General features: G+C 38.1%; 1 protein-coding gene across 1 annotated transcript; it reads left to right on the forward strand.

Annotated features, from left to right (window-relative positions):
• The first annotated feature begins 15,939 nt into the window (after window positions 1-15,939).
• On the forward strand, window positions 15,940-16,914 carry LOC132545330 (uncharacterized). Its single transcript, XM_060209006.1, has one exon. The coding sequence runs from the start codon at window positions 15,940-15,942 to the stop codon at window positions 16,912-16,914; it is 975 nt and encodes a 324-aa protein (XP_060064989.1).
• Window positions 16,915-17,274: the final 360 nt, after the last annotated feature.

Consider the following 17,274-nt stretch of genomic DNA (forward strand, 5'->3'; position numbering starts at 1 on the left):
AATATCTGGATGGTTTGGTATGGTTTTCCTCGTAAATATTATTGATTCTGTTTTAGATGGATTAAACTGAATATCCCATTGTTTAGCCTAATTTTTATAGAATTTTAATCATTTCCATGGGACTCGTCTACTTCACCGCTACTTCAACTGGATTATCATTGACAACTATAAACAGAGAGGTATCATCAGCAAACAATTTAATAGAGCTATTAACAAGGTCAGTGATTCAATTTATGTACAGTAAACAAAGAAAATGTCCTAGGACTGAGCCCTGGGGGACTCCTACATTAACAGATTTAAAGGTTGAGGCAAAACCGCCAATCACCACACGTTGTTTTCTATTAGATAAATAAGTTTGTAGCCACCTTAAAACATTACCTTTGATTCCTTATGATATAAGCTTGTACAATAAACCCTCATGGCAGGCTCTATAAAATACCTTGCGTATATCACAAAATACAAATCACAACTCTTTATTATCATCTAAACTACTAATTATATTGTGATATAGGAAAGCAGTTGGTTAATAGTTGGATATTTAGGCATAATTCCTGACTGATGTTGTGATATAATTTCAGATAAAGAAAGATAGTTGAACAAACATTTAGGTATAATCTTTTCTAGCATCTTGCAAAACACGAGGTCACTGAACTAGGTCTGTAATTGGTTATCCCATTTCCTCTGAAGATAGCAGTGACGTTAGAACATTTCCAATTGGAAGGTATAATGCCTGTCTCAAGAGTTTTATTAAAAATGCATGAGAGGTAATGGGATAGAGGGAGCAAGCATTTTGATTATTTTCGGAGATTTTCAGGCTCTGGTACTTTCTTAACATTTAGTAAAAAACAAAGCTGATCATTGATATCTTGTTCAGAAATAATGACATTGTCAATAGTATAAGGTATAGCAGAAACACTAGTGGGAGAGGTTAAAGTTGAAATAGTTATTTAGACATTCAGCTTTAGCAAAGGAATGACTTCTTTAGTATCCATTGTCACACAATGGTGGTAAAGAGAAAGATTTATTGTTGGTTTTGAACACTGAATTGACAATTTTCCACCATTTACTGGGAGGGAGAGACTTAAAATTTTCATCAAGTTTTCAATGAAAGCCAATTTGTGATGTTTTAGCACATTCGAGACCTACCTTTTCGCTCTTAGCATTCAATTTGACAGTTGTCGTACAAACCTCATATCTACGACGCAGGAAACTGATCAGGTTACACAGAAAAAAAATAGGAAAATTTATCTGGCGGTTCACTACATAATGCGAAAAACATCAAAAGAGGGTTTGGCTCGAGATGCAGTTGTAGTTCCATTTCATCCAAAACATACTCAACGAGAAAAAAAACTGATGACAAGTAGTTTTTGCTGCACAAAAATAGGGGATCTTCTATGAGAGGTTCTTCCATTTGAGGTCCTTGCATTAAGTTTCCTTCCATTAGGGGTCCATCAATTAGCAGCTCCTAAAAGAAGGACCTCCAATGGGAGAGCCCCAATTGGAAGGACCTCAAATGGAAGGACCTCTAAAAGGAAGGACTTCAAATGAAAGAGCCCCCAGTGGAAGAAAATCACAAGAAAGAATATCTGATGGTAGGATCCCTAATGAACGAACCCCTAATCGAACGTCATGGAAGAGCCCCGAATGGAAGGACCTCTAATAGATGGATCGTAATGGAACAACTCCTGATGGAAAGACCCCTAATTGATGGACCACTAATGGAAGGACTGCTTATGGAAGGGCCCTTTACGGAAGGACCTGTAATGGAAAGACAAATAAAGGCAGGACCTCTAATGAAAGTGCCTCAAATGGAAGAATCCTTTTGCAAGGACCCCCTGAAGGAAAGACCCTAAATGAAAGGACCTCTAAACGAAAGACCTGTAATGGAAGAACCCCTAATAGAAAGACCCGAATGGAAGGACCCATAATAGAAGAGACTTCAATGGAGGAATCCCTTATGGAAGGAACTCGTATTGAAGAGCCCCGAATAGAAGAACCTCTATTAGAAGGACCCCTGCTGGAAAGACCTATAATGGAAAGACCCCTAATAGAAGGAACCCTTCATGAAAGAACTCATGATGGAAAGACCTCTAAAGGAAGTCCCGTAATAGAAGACCCCTAATACAAAGGACCTCTAATGGAAGGACTTCTAATGGAATGTCTCTTAATGGAGGAATCCTTCATGGAAGAACACTGAAAGAAGGACAGCTAATGAAAGTTCCCTAAAGGAACATTCTCTCAATGAAGGACCTCTAATGGGAGAACCCCTGATGGAAGGACCCTTAATGGAAGAATCCCTATAATTAAGAATTTCCTTTAATCAAAAGCTAAAGTAGAGAGGAACGGAAAGGATGCAAATAAAGATCGAACTATGGAGGGGGCGTTACCCCTCTGGGATCTGTTGCATGTATGTATGTTGTTTGGTTTTAAAGTTGAAGATGGATTTTTGATCGACAGTACACGGTAGTAGGGAACGTTTTATGTTTTTGCACCATGAAGCCGCCAACACATGCTTGATATAAGAGCTTTTCAGCTACTTATGTAATAGAGTTCGATGACACTTGCTTTTAGAGCTTAAATTTAATCTGCAATATACATAAATGACATTTTGAGGAAAACAAACTACTGGAACAAATAAACCAGTTCAAAAATCTATACACATAATCAACAGTAACATGTTTGTTTTAATCTGCGGATATAAAAGTCGGTGACAGTGTGAATAAGTGTGTAGTATTTGTGACTGAAGTTTTCTGGAATTGTTATTTCCATATTTTATGCAATCCAGCATTTTAGGAAGGTATTAGGTACTATAAGCCTATGATGTAACGTATCTTAATATCATTAAAAAAAATAACGAACGCATGACGTCGGACGAATGGTTATCGTAACAGATCACCATGAGGTTACCTAAAGATTCAGTGGCCGAATTACTGCTTAAGATGTGACGTTTAGAACATGAGATGACATTTATCATGTCTCCAATTTCATAAACATTTGGGGTTACAGGGTATGCTTTTCGCCAGTAAAGAATACTTAAATTGAACACTATAATTAGTTTATTGGAAAACTTAATTGAAAAATTACGAAGCAGTATAAAGACATCATGAAGTCAATACCTGTGATCGAACGACTGACGTCATTTTTTTTTAGTTAATTGTATGATCTCAATATGGCAAAGGCCATTATGAAATAAATTACAGGCGAATGATTTTGATTATCAAACTTGTCGGAGATATGGTGATAATAAATCTCCCTATGAAGTTTTAAATGTATCCGTTGGGAACTACTGGAGATATCGAGCGGACACTGTTTAGGTGATTAAAATAATGGGCCATAATTCTGTTAATCAAAAGCCAAAACTCGCGGTTATCCAACTTGTCATTTCCTTAATGGTAATAAATTTCAAAGTTTGAAGTTGATCCATTGAAAACTAATCGAGATATCGTGCAGACACTGAAATAAACGGCCATAACTCTTTCAATTACCGTTGGAAAAAGGCGGTCATTGGACATGTCTGAATTTGGTTATCAAATTGTTTTCGAGCTATCATGGTATTTAAACTATCTAAATATATGTCGTACTGTGCAGTATTCAAATTCTGAATATGGGATGTTGTTAGTCGCAAACATTGAATGTTGTATTGCGTTAAAAATCCTTCAATGACAAAAAATTAAATTCACAGGTCTTTGGAAGTTGCAGGATAGGTGATCAATGAAGGCCAATATTTTCCTATTAATGATATTGATTTTATTTGGTATTATCCACTTTTAATTTGTTCAGTTTTGTTTATGACCCTTTGGGTATGATAACAAGAGAGATGTCTTCTAAGGGAGAAGGTTAACATACATAGGCCAATCAGGCCAAATGGCATCGCGTCTTCAACAAGTACGTCCCTCATATTGTAAAAAATATATCTTGTATCTGATTTCTATTTATTTCTATGCATGCTTTAATAGTTTCCATGTCAGACATTGTGTAAAGCTGTATTTTATACTACAACTAACCGGAACACTAATCATTCTACAATATTTTACAACAAAGAGTGTCCTTCTCACACATAATCTAAAGATGTACCTTTGGCAGAAAACTAAATAAAAAATTATTTATTATGGTTTTTTTTACCATAAACCTTTTCCTGTTATTATTTTGTACAAGCATTATTTCTATAACCGGCCTCGTATTTATGGGCACCATTTAATTTCTGAATGTGTTGAAAATGTCATTTTATAAGATTGATAATCGAATATCCTTATCTTTTATTGATGAATAATTTTAAGACATTTATCATTTACGTGATTCTGACATAAATTATTATGTAAAATATTAGACTTATCATTAAAACCTTTATTAGCCCATGCAGCACCTGCAAATGTCTTCGTCCTCCTCGAAGCCTAAGCTATAGACGTTCAATACGGATGTAGAATTTGACATGAGATCACATTTTAAGTGGAGTTTTGTATCACGCGGAGTACATACCCAAGTAGTGACGGATACCGACTGTATGCGCAGAAATATTAATTGTCTTGTGTCCAGCTGTGAGAAATGTTCTTTTATGTAACCCGGGGGCTATTTTCAATTGATATGCACCATACGCCAGAGTAAGCACGTGGTCATCTAAAGTGGATGGATCTGCTGTGTCCATGTTTTCTCAATGATTTTTTTATAGGTTTGAGTTTTTTCTTTTGACGTTTTGTCGCAAAATCTTTCATAGAGAAGTTTAGACACGAATCTGATTTAAGCTGGCATTGGGTGATGCACAGAATCTCTTAATCACTTATACTGGCGGTAAAAGTACAAATGTTAAGAAAAAAGTTGGAAGACAGTTTAGCTGTAAAGAATATCCATTGTTTCAACCTGCCGCGGAGGCTTAATGTTATCCATCATGTCTTTATAATACATCTGTCAAAATCAGTGTGTTTAGCACTATGTTGACTTCTTCCTGGTTTTAAATATATAAACCATCCATCAACAATGACATAATTGTCTTCATTTGAATGCCACTAAGATTAGTAACGGAAGACGAAATCTGCAAGTTTGTCATCATTCTCGCTTCCACGAAAAGGACCACAATATCAGATACATATTCATCAGGGAAAATGAATAAATAATTCTGTATCTTTTCGCGACAGTTTTTTTTTCATGAACAGCATGATCGGTGCTTTACCAAGTATGAATATCGTTCCATTTAAAACGACACCTGCTAAACCATTTTAGTAAAGAAAAGAAGAAGTATTGTGTTTTAGAACATTTGACATAAAATTTTATTTCATCGATACTTAGTGTATTGAAACAACAAACTATTGAAAATAATCAGCAACAGATATAAAAATGATAAAGATGTGTTAAAATCAAATACTAAAACAGTATTTTGCATTGACACATTTTGTATTTAAAACGCTTTAATTTTTTTTTTCAGAACGAATATCAAATTTCTGGTTAAATCCCTGGACATCATTTTCCAGTAAGTTAGGGGGAAAACAATTTCTTTACATTTTAAAGTCTATTTCAAATCGGTAGTAACAAACTTTGATTTGTCTGTTTAATTTTTTTCATTCGTATTAGTTCAAAAACAAGCAAAGGAATACAAACTATGGGTAAGATAATGACCTTACAAAACAGTAATCTCACGAACTAAAATCAATTTTAACAATAAATAAGGCCGAACGGTTAAGACCACCATCGCCAATCTCCATGTCTGGGTCGTATGTTTCAGGCCTACGTGGTGCAGCAGTCAGGTACAGGTCGGTGTTTTTTTTTCTCCCGGGGCAACGGCTTTCCTCCACTACCCAAACCTGGTTCATTCTTAAATGACCCTCGCTGTTAATAGGACGTAAATCATCAATAAACTCAGTTTACAACTGACAATGATATATATGTATCCTACCAAAAGGAATCAGAACATACTCAACAAATATATTATGAGTCACACGTTGAAGTGAATGGAATTTTAAATTCAAATTATCATGTTTGCTGCTTCCTTGACTATTCTTACTATCTACATTTTCAGAATTGATAAATGGCTCGATACACATGGCTCTTTAAACTCTATTTAACTTCAATTTAGGAAAATTGGTTGTTGAGGTAAATGAACAAATTTTGAAAGACTAATTCTCAAGAAAATTCCAGTTTTATTGGACAATTGTTGACCCGAATCAAGAACAATATGGCGCCAAGACGACATATATATGAGAAGCGTAACGGTCATTCTACAAGCAAGTGCAAATAGGAATGGCCCAGTGTCAGGTTATGTTGCAGTTTAACGTTAGTCAAATTGTCACCGAAATGTTATGGGAAAGGTACTGAACAATAGGGGAGTGCAAGAAAAGGCCATGGACTGGCAGGCCGAAGTGTACAACTTGAAATCAGGGCCGTGCAATTGTGTTGTTGGCTGAACGCAATCGGAATGCATCTGCCGAATATCTGAGAAGGAAGTGTAGGACAGATTATGAATTGTAAGTTTGAACTCGATCTTATTTTGAGAACAGGGCTTCAAATCCACCATGGATTGACTTGCAACTACGCAATCGGCTGTTAACCCCTTTCATTGATGAATAAAAGTTTGGTGTTGACTGGTCGTATTCGGGGTGTGTGCCGTCAAAAAAATGAACGATAACGTGAATGTCGTGATGCAGAGCACAATCGCTCTGGTGGAAATCCGTCATTGTTTGGGGGTGGGATGAGATTTGATGGCCTAACGGGAATATACTTCCTACCGAGTGGTTCCTTGATTGTCGCATGGTGCAGTGTTGATCTTCACAACATCGTTCATCATTTTGCAGGTATCTTGTTCAAAATTTTGTTCCAATGGATGATAGGGCTAATGTTGTCTAAGTATATGTTATGACCGAAACAATCGAGCGAATAGAATGGTCGACATCGTCACTCTTCATTCCGATAGAACATAACTGGAAGGTCCTTCAAGTTATGTTCAGCAGCGCAATGTCAATCCAACTAATGTACAGCATTTAGAAACGGCTCTTTCTGCTGTTTTTCGGTGGAACTAGCAAAGCATAGCATGTACCAAGCTAGGATTCATGTTTAATACGTCCCTTGGTACTTCTGCCAAAACATACATCATCAATGTCACTGTGGGACTGAAATAACAAGGAAATGATTTTAAAAAAGCTCACGTGATCGGAGAAGACGGCACCATGTCTGTGGTTGGCAACAAACCATCGTTAAAATCAACATACTATATGTAATGACATTTTTCAAGGTCAAAGAAATTCCCAAAGCTATCCCCACTACATTTGAGTTTTCCCTACACATGACAAGCATGTTTACAAGTTATAATGATAACGTGATTTGCTCTTGGATAAAATGTAGCTTGCATGTAACTGTTCGAACACTTAACTAATATATTCTAGTTTAATAGTGGATTTCTACAATTTAAATAAAAACGTCTTTTTGTACACTTATGCAAGTGTTGTGTTTATCTCAATCGAACAGCTTACATAGTTTTGAAGATTAGAGGAAACTCTCTGGCTTAACACAATAGTAAATGTCTTTGTCCATTTTCACTGAAATATCTCTTGTAGACCAAGGTCATTTAGAGTTCACGTCTTCTGTTTCATCGACAACACCCGCCTTGCAAATTTTGATCAATCCAAGTTAGTATTGCCACCTTTTCTAAAATGAGAAAGAACAAGGTATGAAGCAACGGAACCAAGAGGCAAAATAACGAACATCAAAACTCGTCCAGCTTTATTCCGCCATTCGAAGGAATGAAATATTTCACAATGAGGCCACTATGACGACCATAAAAATTCCCAAATTATTTTCATCAATCAAGCCGAAGTTGCGTTTGCGCAAATGTCAAACCTTTATCTCCCGCGATTATTTTACGAGAAGATCTTAGTTTTATCATGCATGTGAAAACGTTTTACCGTCAGACAAGTGCTCTAGCTTCAAACAAATCCATTCAATATTAGAAAAAAGTCAATTTCGATTATTTATGTGCCATAGATTTGCACCGTAGGATATGTTATACATTACATCCATGTCGTTTGCTTTGAGGCTTCAAGAATTTTACCTTTTCATTTTGAGTCTTTTTGTGTTGTTTGGTCCTTCATAACACCACATTTAAAAAACGATACAATCTAACTGCCATTACTATCTATATTTATGAGTTCCTAGAGCTTTGTACAAGAGGGATATAGGTCATTTACTTTGCTTAGCCTCAAAATGATTTGACATCGAAAGGCACAAATAATAAGAAAAACACTACATGTAAACAAGTCCATAATTCTATATCACGATCGATGAAACAATACAAAGACATGCCTAGCAGAGAGAATTTCACATAAGGCCCGCTCAGCCAGTATCATGATCAATAGTTATTATTTACAGTAAGATATGAAATATTGAATGGTTTCGAGTTATTATCAACAAGAATCAAGTATTTTTGTGAATACGTGACAGTTTAACCTTTGTTTGAAATATCTTATGTATCTCGGTTCTATGTATTATCATTTTATTCCAATGACTAAAGAGCATCTGAGTAAACAATATGCAAAGAAGACTTTACATAACCACGAACATTGTAGACAATGTATCTCACGACATATAAACAGGAAATTACGACTTATTTTAGGTAAAAATGTTGTAATGACTGCTATTATTATGGAAATTGAAGGCAATTCGATATCATCTCTTATGCTTCAAAATTAAATATTGGAATTCGAGCAAACCAAACTAAACTACCCTTAACATTCGTCTACCAGCATGGCTTGTTTTATAACATCGCCTGTCAGCAGACAGCAACTGACTCGGAAATAATTATATCAAGACCTATACCTTATGTCGAATCACTATACGTGGTAGATATTAAACGAGGATTTATTAATGTTGTAAAAGGTCAGATTGAGAACGAACCAAGGAGAGACAGACATCATTCTCTTGTGTGGGATTATGGACGGCTTGTTGTTTCTCACTACATTTAGTAAGCCATGAATAAATCCAAATCATGTTTTTACAGCACAAGTTCTATAATTGTTCTGTTATTTTGTGTTATTCCCGTTTTCGTTCTTTTACTACCTATTTTGTATAACTTAACCTTAAACCTAGGTTTTATCAATAAGGTCAGTTCTGTAATTCACAACATAGCAGCTCTTCACAAACAAGAATACATGGCACAACGACCTTGACAAGACCATAAGTATCACTTTCAGATAAACGGATGTTGTCTTGTATTTAAATAACATATCTATTGCCTATACCAATGATATGTACCAACCAAAGTTGTTAGTCAAGGGAACAACACACTCCAAATCAGACGCTAACTTCGATCCTTTCCTTCAACTAGACCAACAGGGACAGTTTTCCACCAAACTTTATGATAAACGTAACGATGACAATTTCCCTGTTGTAACACATTTTAGATAGTTTCCTCATGTCAAACTTATCCAACTTATCCTTATCCAAAGGATTGATCCTTATATCACGAATTTCGTAAAGATATCGACAGCTGACAGATTAATTTACATCACAGTGTTTCGGGAGAAAAATAATTTCCTATTCTAGTTTGCAGCGGCGATAGGCCGGTTGGTTCTGTAGTTGTAGAATCGACCAATTTGAGCTATGCCGAAGCTGATTATCTGAGATCACAAGTGACAGGCGTCTTAAAATATCTACAGAATTACAAGCAAACAAAATCAAATGAAGAACGTATAGCTTAAAAATAATTTTACCCGTAGACATAGGGAGTAACTCAAGAACAACCCTACCAAAAAAGCGCCTGATAGCCATCTGATTGAAACTAAAGCATGAAAATAAGATCACTGAATCACAATATAGACATCTGTATCCCATTGCGCAGACCACATCCAGAATAGACTCCAAACTCAATACCCACAAAGAAGGGAATCCACTACGGCCTATAGTGGACTACACTGGTTCCACTAGTTTCAATATCTCCAGGTCATTAGCAGACATTCTAGGACCCTTGATGAGGAAATCTGAACATCTGTCGAAAACTCGAAAGATCTTGCACAAAGTATATCTACAATGCTTATCCAGAACGACCAGGAAATCATTTAACACGGTGCAGTGTCTCTTTTCACAAACACACCCACTGACGAAGCACTTTGTATCTTTTGAAGTCGCCTAGAGCAAGACCGGTTATGGCGAATGAATCTTCATAATCTATACATCATGGATTAACCAGAATTTGTGCTTACAACATCAGCCCAGTGTTTCCTATTGTAGCCAACTGATAAATGAACCACTTTAAGAAAGAAACTATAGTCAGGGTCCCAGTTGAATGCAAGCCCAATCTGTGGAAGCTGAATAATGATGACATATTGGAAATGGTCATAAAAGGGTTACAGAAAGATTTAACTGAGCATTCTAATACAGAAGATAACACCAAAAGCATCAGACGAAGAAAAAAGACGAAACACCGAAGAAAAGAACAAAAGGACAAGTTATCATCCCTTACACCAAAGGCTTGTCAAAAATCATTCAGAGGACTTACCGTGGTCATGGCATTGCAACAGCCATGGAACCTGGCAAGACTCTCCAAAATATCATAGTCCATCCAAGGGATAAAACACCGAAATAGAACGTCACAGAATGCATATACAAAATCCGATGCAAGAACTGCGACGCATCATATATCGGGGAAACAGGCAGGAAATTCAGTGTCTGACTCAATAAACATAAGAAAGATGCGGAATCCAAAGAAAGCAAAAAATTCACTAAATCAGAGCGAATACATTCTCAATCCCTGATCAACAGACGTGCTCTTACAGATCATTCCGTACAATAAAATCATATTATTTACTAGAAAAAAATAAACAAGCAAAATAGTCCACAGGCGGTTGGTTAAGGAAGCCACCTTCAACATAATTCAATTTGAAATGAATTTCAATGTAACATATTTTTTTCCTTTTGTATTTTACATATTCTGTTATATAACGTTGTGCTCACATGCTGCAATAGGACACTTTATATGTTTGGAAGATTTTTTTTTCTTGTGGACCACGTATTTGCCAGCATAGTTGACGGCTCGATTCGGCTAATAGCATCAGCAGTTCTCAACGTTTATTGTTCCTAATGAACTTCTCTTAAGTATAGTTCTGGAGGTATGGGGAAGATTTCAACTAAATTCTGCACGAATTATCATCACAAATCACAAATTTCAAATTCATAAATTCCGACTTTCCCTATTTTTGTAAGAACCAAAAAACAAATATTTCAGCTTGTTGCTTGATTTAAAAAAAAAAGTTCGGTGAACATTACAAAAATTAAAGCACTGCAACTCCTCCGTTTTTAATATGAAAAATATTTTCGAAACTTTCTGTCCAACAATAATGTTTTGAGAAATAAATAGCAGAAAATTGTAAAATAACAGATTAAGTGATTTTATCAAAATATGATCTTTAGTTAAATCCAATGGAAATTTAGCTTTTCCAATTTTTGTTATACTATCCGAGCAACAAACAATTACATTTTAATTAAAAACGAAAAAAAAATATTTTGAAAAAAAAGATTGTTGTCAAAAAAGTAAACGTGTCTGTTATTCAAGAAAAAAGCCAGAATAATTTGTTGTTATGAATTATTTCTTTTTTTGTCACATATTCAGACGTTTGTGTCATAAAAAGAAGTCGCAGCAACTTACAGATATTTTGCGTGAAATATACTTTCTAAATCTAACTATCAACAGAAATCATCATCAAAGCAAACACTTTAATACTGGAATGGTTATTACCCGTTAAAATGGATTTAGTTTGGCAAAGATCAGCTATTAGTTAATTGTTTCGGTTTCTTTCCCGATTGCATATCTTTTTCTACTCTTGATGGCTTTTGTTAGGAGGTTTCACCTTATAAAATGAATAACGGGGTAATATCCTTTGTTACAAGCACAACAAAAATGCAGATGATAGGCATTCCGTTCTAGCATCGGTGGTCGTAATTTCCTGTTAAGTTCTGGAGTATAAACGCAAAAGCTATAATAATCCTCCCACTTTGGCAATACAAAGTTTGTGCAACAAATCTCCAACACACAATCCCTACCTATTGTCATTCTCCCAAGTCCAATGTCGCTTAGAACATGACACTGGCGTCAAGAATAGCTGCCTTGCTAATTCTTTTGGTTTTAAGGGAGTATAAAATCAACGTGAAACGCCCACTCATTCCTCTTACTCTCTTCAAAATCGCCTCACGCGTTCCCGTGCATATTAAAGGTTTATTTTTAAGAATTAATGGATAAACGCAATAAATCATCCGGTTCTAAATCAGTTTGCTTCCCTGGGCTAATGTATCTCTTTACACGCACAGAAAACGTATGAAGAAAGATGAGTTTTATATTCAATTATGAAAAGTACTGTTTCTATACACCTGTCAAAAAAAAAAAAAAAAAAATCGACGTGTTATGTTATGGCGTTTTCCGTCCATTCGTCCGTCATAAACTTTGTTGTCCTTGCTTTTTTATTTATCCGGCAGTTTTCGACCGATCGTCTTCAAACCGGGTAAGCTTCATCACCATTAAATGAACTTTATTGGATTAGACTATATGTGGAAGAGTTGCTTCCCCTTGTTGTTTTCATAGTGTTAACTTTGTCAGAGATCTCTCTCCGCAATTTCAAGCGGTCTTTTCTCAAACTTGGTAAGAATAATTAATTGGATATTGAATCGTGCTTTCCAAAATGATAGTTGGTTTCAGCTGTATTTGGAAGCATTACTACTCCTTGTTGTTGTATATCATTTTAATCCTGTCCGAACATCGCCTCTCGGAGATTTCAACATATTTCTTTCAAACTCAGTAGCCTTATGCACCATGAAGTTGTATTATCTCACGCAGCCGTTTCTTCACTTACCTTATATTCAAATATATACTGAATGATATCGTCTATTAACAAGCCATAAAAATACAAGTGCATGCACACACTTACATTATATTAGAGTAAAACTTAAAATGTCCATCTACACCCTTCACCATTTACATCCAGAAGTAATGATATTTCAAAAATTTCCGCGTTTCGGAGAATAGCGGAAATTTGCTATCCTATAGTTTCGGTCACGTACATATGTACGCAAGGCGTGCAAGGCAGTGTATAGTATCTGACCAATCAGGAGACTGATTGGCGTGCCACGCGGAGTACTAGGGTACCGACGCGCACGTGAGGGGTATATCGGGTATTCATTCTAGCCGCGGACTTCCAAAGTGTTGACTGCTATAGTTATGGAGCCGTCTCAACGAGGACCAAATATTTCGCAGCAAAGCGATATGCTGTCACAGTTGGAAGTGATGTTGTCTTCCAAATTCAATTGCCTACGACAAGAGCTCCAGGAAAGTCAGAGGGATTTTTCGGAAACTCAGTTATCAAAAATAGCTGAAATGACCTCGGACACTCATAAATTCAAGCGTAAGGGGAACGAGGAACAGTATAGGATTAATTACAAGGTGGTGGTGAAGCTTAAGGAAGGCCAGTCCGCTCTGCAAGAAAATCCTGCCTCAAATACATACACACAGAGAGCTTCGGAAAAAATTGTAGAAGGTATGGAGCTGTTAGTTCACAGGCAAAAACTTGTTAAGTTAACAGGTTGGCGGGTTGTCGAGGAATACGAGACTAACACCCTAGCTTCCGATTCGGAGGACGAAAAGCGCATCATTCGGGCAGAAAACAGAGCTCAGCGTAAGGCCAGGACCCAGAGGTTATTCAGAGGCAGACGTGTTTACCCTTATGGAGTCCCACGGCAACACGTTTCGGAGCAACGGGATGTCCCAGTGTCGAGACCCGGACTGTGGTTCAGCTGCGGGAAACCCGGACACTGGAGGGCGGAATGTTTCAAGATGCAGGCGTCACAAGTGCAGGAAAATAAGATAAGTAGAAACATAGCTTACGATGATGAAATTGATTACGATGTTGAACATGCATGTCAATTACTGTTACAGAGTATTCGTACCGACAAGAGCAATTTAAGTTCAGTAGGGGTTCAGAGTTCACAGGTTAGGTCACCATTAGGAATGTTGAGAGGTGTAATCGATGAATGGGAAAGCATTGGTGCATGTCCGGTCGTATTAGATATAATAAGGTCGGGATATAAATTACCGTTTCATTGTTTGCCTAGGGACGTTTTTTTGAGAAACAATAGGTCATCAATAGAGAACAGTGGTTTTGTGAGGGAGGAAATAGGCAGTCTTCTTTCGAAGGGTTGTATTCGGGAGGTGTTTGTAAAACCGGCGGTTATAAATCCACTGACAGTAGCGGGAAATAAAGAGAAGTTACGTTTGGTGCTAGATTGTAGGCATATAAACCCTTTTTTATATAAATTTGCATTCCGATACGAGGATTCTTCGGTTGCATTGGACATGTTTGGTAAGGGAGATTTCCTATTCACACTCGATTTAAAATCTGCATATCACCACATAGAAATTTATCCAGATCACCAAACCTACCTTGGTTTTGCATGGAATTTTGATGGAAAATTGAGGTATTTCGTTTTCAAGGTATTACCGTTTGGACTGTCCACGGCCGGGTACCTATTTTCGAAAGTTACTAGGGAGCTCGTGAAGTACTGGCGAGCTAGAGGTCACAGGGTCATCATGTATCTCGATGATGGAATTGGGGGTCACAGGAATAAGACACGTGCAGTAGATCTTAGTAGGCAGGTACATAAAGATTTAGGCAGGTTTTTGATATCGGAGAACACGTGTGAATGGGAACCAACCCAGGAGGTTACATGGCTAGGGTTGCGATGGAATATGACAGAGGGTATGGTGTATATTACAGAAAAAAGGTTAGTAAGGTTTGAGACGTCGGTGAAGGCAGTTTTAGATTCTGTGTCGGTTGGGAGGTTAGGTGTACCAGCTCGAGTCCTAGCAGGGGTAGTAGGTCAGGTAATTTCTATGGGCGTTGCCTTTGGGACCGTTGTGCGTCTCATGACCAGGTATATGTATGCATGCATACTGACACGGGCAGGATGGGATTCTTTTATATTTATTAACAAGGAAGCACTAGACGAGCTAAGGTTCTGGGCAGGAAATGTTAGAGTGCTAAACGGGAGGCCATTCCATATCAGAGACAATACCCATGACGTATCAATTTACAGTGATGCATCAGGCACAGGGTACGGTGGATATGTGCTACAGGTAAACGACAGTGAGGTCATAGGTACGTGGTCGGAGGCCGAGATGACGGAGAGCTCTACATGGCTCGAGCTCGAGGCGGTAGTTCGCTTGTTGAGACATTATTACATGGATGGCCTGGTAGGGCCACGCCTGGTAGGGCGTAAGGTGTTGTGGTTGACTGACAGCCAGAATGTAGCTAGTATAATACACAATGGCAGTAGGAAAAAAGAAGTACAGGGGAAGGCAAGGCAAATTCGTGATATTTGCAACAATGCGGGGTGTGAGAATGTCATTTCCTGGATACCTAGGGCGGAGAACAAGTTGGCAGATCTGTATAGCAAGTCTGGGGACAGTGATAACTGGGGAATACACAGGGACGTGTTTCTAGGCTTGGACGATGCATGGGGTCCATTTACGGTGAATAGGTTTGCTTCGACACATAATACAAAATGCGATTTGTTTAATTCGCGTTGGTGGTGTCCCGGTACGGCGGGTGATGATGGTTTATTGCAAGTTTGGGCAGGTCAAAATAATTGGTTAGTACCACCCCCGTGGTTGATACCCAAAGTAGTTAACAAATTACTAGACGAGCAAGCTCAAGCAGTTCTGGTGGTCCCATACTGGACGTCAGCGCCGTTCTGGCCAATTATCGCCCCTGGTGAGGGTCGATTTGCCTGTTTCGTCAAAGATTATAAGCAGTTACCCCCGAGAAGTATGATCCAGGGGAAGGGTAATAATGGGGTGTTTACCGGAAGTAAGGCGCCCGTAATGTTTGCACTGCGTATAACGTTCAATTAGCTAGCAGGTGCTCATCTAGATGTTTTCATGCTTCAGGGCTAGGACTACAGGCACGGATAGACGAGGCGATGCGGGCGGCAGGGTCGCCATCTCAACATTTAGAACTTCTTTCTTCAAAGATGGCTGGATACGTGCTGAGCTCTAAAGCTGACAATACTGTGTCCAAGTATTATGGTGGTTTTCGGAGATGGAGCCAATTCATTACGCGGGAAGGGGGTTGCGCGCTTCCGGGGCAACCCATCCATGTGGCGTTGTATTTAACACATATGCTAGACACAGGATGTTCACATAGCGTTTTGACCACGGCTCTGTATTCTATAAAATGGGCACATGGGATTAGCGGGATGTCGGATCCTACGGAAAACTGTTTTGTGAAAAGTTTGATGGAATCTTCCAAGAGACAGGATCGGCCACCTCGGGTTAAGAAGAACTGTGTTTCAACCAGTGACATTATAGAGCTTTGTGAAAAGTATAAAGACGAAACAGATCTGCTTGTCATTAGAGATTTAGTAATGATTGTGCTCGCATTCGCGGGATTTTTGAGGTATGATGAGTTGAGGGCGCTGAGGGTGAGAGACATTTCATTTCAAGATACCTATCTTAAGCTTATTATTAGGAAAAGCAAAACGGATCAATATAGGTTAGGTGATGAGTTAGTGATAGTAAGAGGCGAGACAGTAGCTTGTCCTTATAGAATCATGCAGAAGTATATGTCTTTACTAGGAAGCACCGATCCAGATTATTTTTTGTTCATGCCTCTGGTGCGTGGTAGAGCCAGCTGCAAACTTATCCATAAGAACAAGGCATTGAGTTATACTCGAGCTCGAGAATGCATAGTGAGGAGGCTGCGAGAAGTTGCAGTTAACCAGAATTTGGGTTTGCATTCACTCAGAGCTGGTGGGGCTACAGAGGCTGCCAATAATGACGTGAATGAGAGGTGTTGGAAACGCCATGGTCGTTGGAGAGGTGACATTTCCAAGGACGGGTACATTTCAGATTCTTTGTCGCATAGGTTGCAGGTTACAAAGCGCCTAGGCTTATAGGGTAATTGATTTATCGACGTTTTAGGCAGGTTACATTAGCTTTAAGGTAAATCGGTTTGTCGCATCCCGTTCTTTTATAATCTATCGTCCGCTCGGCTCACATGCATATGGTGGTTGTGTTTTTATGGGAGTAAGGTAGCATAGTAGTATATAAAGGATTTCAAAAAATTCCGCGTTTCGGAGAATAGCGGAAATTTGCTATCCTATAGTTTCGGTCACGTACATATGTACGCAAGGCGTGCAAGGCAGTGTATAGTATCTGACCAATCAGGAGACTGATTGGCGTGCCACGTGGAGTACTAGGGTACCGACGCGCACGTGAGGGGTATATCGGGTATTCATTCTAGCCGCGGACTTCCA

Source organism: Ylistrum balloti, unplaced genomic scaffold (genome assembly GCF_031769215.1).
Source record: "Ylistrum balloti isolate Yb309-2 unplaced genomic scaffold, AGI_CSIRO_Ybal_v1 Utg369840, whole genome shotgun sequence".
In the NCBI taxonomy this organism is placed as follows: Eukaryota; Metazoa; Mollusca; class Bivalvia; order Pectinida; family Pectinidae; genus Ylistrum; species Ylistrum balloti.

Bases quoted from the DNA above. Each gene is read 5' to 3' on its own strand.
- LOC132545330 (XM_060209006.1), top strand. From the start codon at position 15,940: ATGCGGGCGGCAGGGTCGCCATCTCAACATTTAGAACTTCTTTCTTCA.